This window comes from Crocodylus porosus, unplaced genomic scaffold, assembly GCF_001723895.1.
Source record: "Crocodylus porosus isolate Cpor-Errol unplaced genomic scaffold, CroPor_comp1, whole genome shotgun sequence".
Taxonomy (NCBI): Eukaryota; Metazoa; Chordata; order Crocodylia; family Crocodylidae; genus Crocodylus; species Crocodylus porosus.
Genome location: NW_017728947.1, coordinates 111,780,828 through 111,787,105, shown reverse-complemented (window position 1 = coordinate 111,787,105; position 6,278 = coordinate 111,780,828). Strand labels below are relative to the sequence as shown.

At 46.9% G+C, this 6,278-nt stretch overlaps 1 protein-coding gene across 2 annotated transcripts in view; it reads left to right on the top strand.

Annotated features, from left to right (window-relative positions):
- The first annotated feature begins 100 nt into the window (after positions 1–100).
- MAP4K5 (mitogen-activated protein kinase kinase kinase kinase 5) overlaps positions 101–6,278 on the top strand; it is a 106,999-nt gene continuing 100,821 nt past the window's right edge. For both annotated transcript variants that reach the window (XM_019550942.1, XM_019550941.1), the window contains exon 1: positions 101–234. In XM_019550942.1, the coding sequence (XP_019406487.1) occupies positions 136–234 (99 nt within the window). In that variant the 5' untranslated portion in view covers positions 101–135. The remainder of the gene's footprint in view (positions 235–6,278) is intronic.

The window sequence follows — 6,278 nt, the reverse complement described above, 5'->3', positions numbered from 1 at the left end:
GGGGCCCACCCGGGCGCGGCCGGGAGGAGGTGGCTGCGGCCAAGACTAACGTGCGGGCCCCCGGCTGTTTGCGTTGCAGGCCAGGGGATGGGCGCCGGCGGCAGGTCCTCGCCGTAGAGAGGGAGCGGCCCCAACATGGAGCGGCCGAGCGGGGACATCATGCGGCGCAGCCCGCAGCAGGACTACGAGGTGATCCAGCGGGTGGGCAGCGGCACCTACGGCGACGTCTACAAGGTGAGGGCGCCTCCCCCCGCGCCCCCCGGCGCTCTCGTCGCGGGGGGACCCTGTGCGGTCCGGTTTGCAAGGGCTCAGCGCGGGAAGAAAGGCTCGTCTCTCTGATGCTGAACCGATGCTCACCTTTCTCGGAGAGAGTTTGGGGCGGGGTGGGGGGTTGTACCTGAGTTTGGAGAACGTGCCGTTTGTGGTCCCCGATTTAAGAGCGTGCGAGTTGATCCCTGGGTTTAATAATAGCACGCGAGAGGCAGGAGCGGATTAGCCGGCCCCTCCGAAGCTGGTGTGGAGTTTCAGATCGGGACGCAGTCAGCGTTGTGAATCCTCCGGACGGACCCGGAGCCCTGTTTGTTTGCAGGCTTTACTGAAACCACTTCAGCCGCAGGGATTTTAAATAGGTGTGCTTAGTGGATTTGGCACGGTGCGTATTGGGACCTTCATGTGTAAGGGGCGAGCTCTTGCTTTGGAGGAGCCCTTGCATGTCGAGGAGGCCTGGCAACCTGCAGAACGGGTCTGAAGGGCTTAAGATAGGACTTAAGATTTTTAGCTTTCCCTGGCAAACTTGAGCTCTCAAGTGTGTGGGGAAAGGAGGCTGGAGTGTTTTACCTTGGTCTGTTGTGGAAGGTAGTTAACCCAAAGATGGAACATATCATCATATGTTCATTCATAGACCATGCAACAAAACCTCCTTTTGCTCCTGCATTGCATGACAATAGCTGGTCCTCTGCTGGAGATTGGATTTCTGACCTTAAGCTTAAATAAAAATGTATGGGTTAATTTTAAGGACACTTTGGAAGTGGTTACCTAACATAGGACGTTGCTTTTTTTTTTTTTTAGTGCAGTCTTCCTATCGCTTACTTGATGTCTCAGGGATATTAAGCAGTCGTCATGAATACAAGCAGCATCCTATGTATTTCTACAAAAGCTTTGCTGAAGAGCGCCAAACATTTTTTCTAGGCATTCGCATGGTGGGCATATAAAAAGGATACTTCCAGAGTTGTTAGGGGCTGGAAGGCAGGTCCAGCCGCCTCCTGTACTTAGGCAGGAAAAACTGCTGGGATAAAATGCAGCCTGTTTGAATGAGCATTAGGTTTTTTGGATGCTTGAAATTTGAACAGCCATTTCTCCCTGTGAAGGTCTCACACAGAGATAAAACCAAAAGATCTCTGCCATGAAACCTAACAAAGTTAAACCCTGAGCGCCTGTTTTATGTTCATGGTGCCACTTGCAACTGATAGAAACTCAGGGAGTTTCAAGTCCTTGGGTCATTGGTTTTTTTATGTGTTCCTTTATAGACTGGTGCAAACAGGGAGAAACCATACCCCAAAGTAGTGCTGTTGAATGCCCACAGCAAACTTATTTAAAAAAAACCCCAGAAATATTTTTCTTTTACCTTTGTTACAGTCATCTTAGATCTTACCTACTTATAGTTACAAATAGTGCAGATAACTATTATTATTATTGTATAAACTGTCAGTGTCCATCAGAGCTGTTCCTTTCTCCATTCATGGTACGGCTCTGATCTGAGAGCCTGTTGTACTCAGGTGCCTCATGTGCTCTCCAAGGGATGTTGGCAGTCTGAGCACTGTCTCTTATTAAACAGCCAGTTGGTTTTGTGTGCTAGAGGGTAGACAGGAATATCTAGAGCCCTCAGAATATTGAAATAAATTAGAATTACTGTATTGTAATGATTAGGAACCTTTTTTCCTTCCCTCCAAAATAACCAGAATTCTTGCGCTTGTATGTGAAGTCTATTTATTTTTAGGCCCCCAACAGTCTTGACTTGGGTACTTCCAGTCTTTTTTATGGATGCAATAAAAATGCTGATCTAGAATTCTTTTTATTTTTAGTATTTTATTTTTTTTTGTACATTTAACCCTTTGGGTCTTTTTCTTGGTTATTTGATAACCAGGTTTTGTAAAGGCAAGACCATGTTCAAGGTCTTTATCTGTAGCTGTTTGTAGTTATTCAGGAAAAAAAAAAACCCTGCTTTTCCTAAAACGAAACCTCAAAATATGGAGATGACTTGTATGTAGCATCAATTTTATAATCGGAACAATGCAGGTATTTTTCCTCACTTTTTCAAACAATCTTTGCTCTGTCTTTTGCCATATGAGTCACCAATGTCTCTAGCACATTGGTGCTAAAGGATGCCTAAGGCTAGCAGCTGTTTTTCTTTGTTGGTGGGAGATCTGCATTAGGGATTTTTTCTCAGAGGCTTCTTGGTGATAGTAGGTTCATGCCTAGAAATCCTTTTTAGGAATTTAGCAGATTTTTTAGCCTGATTTTAGCATGTGGAGGAGGGGCTCAAGCCAGTCTGTGTTCACTCTTACATTGTAGCAGCATATTGAAGATGTATTTAAAATTTTCTTTTGCTGTTGATAACTAATGTTTGGAAGCTTAACATTGAGAACTATTTCAGTGATTGGTTTTCTTTTCTCCCTTCATCGCATGGTGTACAATGGTTTATTGTAGCATTGCTCTTGAGCACTGAGTTGTTGGCAGGGATTTAATATTTTTCTCTTCCAAAATACATTTCAGGGTGGGGGAGTGATGGCTATAAATAACTTATTTTCTTGTCAGCTTACAATGTATGTAAAAAAAAAAAAAAAAAAAAAAAAGTTTGGATCTGCTTGCCTTAGAGAGATTCCTTTCATAAAAACTATCAATATGCTAATTGCCTTATCTCTTTTAGGGATATATTTGGTAGCCGTGTTGGTCTAAGACAAAAAGAAATGCAAAGATGTCAAACTCTTGGTTCAGAGATGATACCTTTTATTAGACCAACTGAGAATCCTTGTCTCTATTAGGAATGTACCTGCTTACAAAGGATAGCACTGTTAACAAAATTATAATCTAGTTAACATCTCTCTTGCTACAGTGCTTTACCTAAATTGCAAGCTTTATAAAGAGGTAGCAGTCAGGAGTCTGGATGTTCAGTGGCGATTGAAAAATGTTGTGATGACATAATTTTGCCCCAGCTCGGCAAATGCTTAATATGCTGTTGTTCATCTAAAGATCCTATAACACTCTTCAAACAGTTGGGATAGGTGTTGGTTCCGGTTTCCTGGCAAAATTCCTGCTTGCCCATCTTGCAGTACTAGTGCCTTTCACATAAAGCATTGTATAAACAGGAAGTACAGTGAGCAGAATCTAATGACCTCTGTGCCCTGGCCAAGTTCCAGCCCAGGTAACCACCTTCCTTATTACTAAATGTCTTTGGGATCTTTAACAACCACATGTGGTTTGGTTCACATTTCACTGAAAATATACTTCTAGCACCACATCTCCCTATGCCATCCTGTGGCATTGATTCAGTACTGAGTGCCACTTGGTGAATCTCTAAACAACTTTTTGTGCATCCTGCATGTTTCCTGGGATTGTCCTGTACTTGTACTGACCCATTCTTTGCAGTTTGTGTATCTGATTGGGTTCATAGCTCAAAGAAACTAAGGCAGTGAAACAGAGATCATTATACACATCATAGGTACAGTATGCCAGAAGGACTAGAAAACATATGTTATGGTAGATAACGTAAGCAAACAAATTATATTTTATTGGGAAATCCTGTTAGGGCTATTTTTTTAAATTTTTTTTTAGTGATTCTGAATTTTTCCAAAAACACAAATTGAGGGAGACCTGCATCCTGTCCCCTGGAGGCTAGAGTATTCACTTAGGTAGTACATAATAGCAGGTTATTGAACCTGGCTCTTCTGTTTCATGGTTGAGTGCCTGATCCACTGGGTTTTTGGACAGAAGAAGACCAGGACAGACCACCATTTCTTTTTTCCCCTTCCCAACCTCAGACCTTTGTTTTTTTAGGTCCTATGACAAGTGTCTATAATGAAGTGTTGATTAATGTTGATTAAGTGTTGATTAATGAACAACTTTCAGTGTTGGCAGGGAAAAACAGACAGACAAACAGGAGATCCAAACCAATCATTTCTGATTTTGGTTAGTTGTCCAAACTGAAACAATGGTTATTCAGAGTTTGACTCCTGTGTGCTGCTTCTGAATGATGCATGGCTAAAGTCAGTCTCTGCAGAGGTCGTAATACAGCAATAATATGCAGCAATTCTCAAGCTGACTTTTTAGCCATCTTCCTCGAGAAAACAATGTCATAGTTTGTTTGGTTTTTTTAAAATTAAAGACAGATTTCATCTCCATTGCTAACAGAAACCCTTGGTGGGCTGAATTTGCAAATTCTTATTAAAGTTATCGGGGGCAGGGTAACTCAGCTCCTCCTCCATTTTACCTTCTCAAACTTGTTTTTTTGTTTTGTTTTGTTTTGTTTTTTCACTCCTGCATCGGTTAATCACACCAACACAGGAGCAAGCCATGCTGTTGTGTCACTGATCTCTGCTGGTGCAGGGAAGATACAAAACGTTGAAGGTGGCTCTGTGGGTGTGTCCAGACAAGTGGGAACATGCGTTTCCCTGGGGACAAGTAGCAGTGGCACACCTTGTGCCGCTTTTGCTTGTCCCCAGGGAACGCCTGTGCTGCATGTCCATGGCAGGTTACCCTGGGCGGGGTAGGGGAAGCTGGGGCCAGCAACTGTGCTGGCCCCAGCAGCCTTACCTGGGGGCCTCCTGGGAGCTGTAGCTGCATGCTCCTGCAGCAGGAAGCCTGGCTGGCAGCTGGAGTGTGGCTCTGGCCAGCCAGGCTCCTGTTTGGGATAGCACACGCTGCTACCATGTGCTCTGCCCCGCTTTTTTTTGGCGTAGGTTTGCTTTTTTTTGACCCTGGGATTACCCAGGGTCAAAGAAACCCCCTGTGTTGTGAAGTAGCAGCACAGGGAACTCCTGCATGTGCCATGTATGGCACCATAGACGGGTCTGTACCACACGCCTGCACTCATCTGGATGTGGGTAGTAGAAGCTCCTCTGTTTTAAAGACCAGGCTTTAAGTTGTATGTCATTCTTTTTTGAAGTTTCCATAAAAAATGAAATCCTGCGCCAGTCAAGTCAGGCCTGCTTAGTGAGTATCGTTCTCAGAGCAGCTGAGCACTTACTGCCCGCTTAAGTCAGAGTGTGCTTGAGTACCTGCAGCTCATTCTGTTTAGGCGCTTATTTTAAAAGCACGCTGGCACCATAGATTGTGATGCTCAGCATATGTAGTTTTCAAAATACTCCATTTTGTACAGTAGGTCAAAAATGGTGTAATTCTAATATTATAAAAGCCTAAGTCTGTCTGTCTGTGTCCGTCCATAATGCTTTATTTGCGCTCTGATTGGCTGACAAACATCCAAGAAGAAGTGTTCCAACAGGGGGCAGTGCGCGGCCATGATGGTGGGGACACGGGACAGCGCAGCGGGGGTGAGGCCGCACAGCTGTCCTTGGCCCCCAGCCCTGCTACCTGGAGGCAGCGGCATCAGAGCAGATGGAATAGGGGGGCTGCTCCCTGCAGATGGTGATGATGGCGGCTTGAGGGGGGGAGGGGAGAGGCCACAAGAGCTGCCTCACTCCCCCCACCCCCCTTTTGCTCCTTGGAGGTAATGGCGGCAGTGGCAGCACACGGGGGAGTGGGGTTGGGACTCCGCGTGGGGGGTGAGGCCACCAGCCTTGGCCCGCCCCTCCCCCTTCTGTCATCACCGCCTGCAGGCCTGATGTGGTGGTGGTGGGAAGAGGAGCGGGAGCGGGCCTGACGCTGGGGGTGGAAAAGAGCTGTTTTCACCCCCCAGCCCTGCTCCTTGGACCCAGTGGCACTGCCTGGTGGAGTGGGCCCAGACCCCAGTTGGCAGCAGGGGGAGCAGCCGCAGCCCCAGCGTGGGTGGGTAGCAGGCCCGGTCTGGCTATAGTTGCGGAGAAGGCAGGAGCGGGCCTGCACACACACCTGCCCTCCCCGAGCTGCTGCTGTGGGGACTGGGGCAGCGGTCCCAGGCCCTAAGCGAAAGGAGGGAGCGGGCTCAGGCCTGGCACTGGGGGTTGTGGGGAGTGGGCCCACGGTGGCAGTGGGGAGGGCAGAAGCAGGCCAGGGCTGATGTGGCTGCTGGAGGTGGGGATCAGGCCTGGGCCTGGGTCTGATGTGGGTGGGGAGTGTGAAGGAGA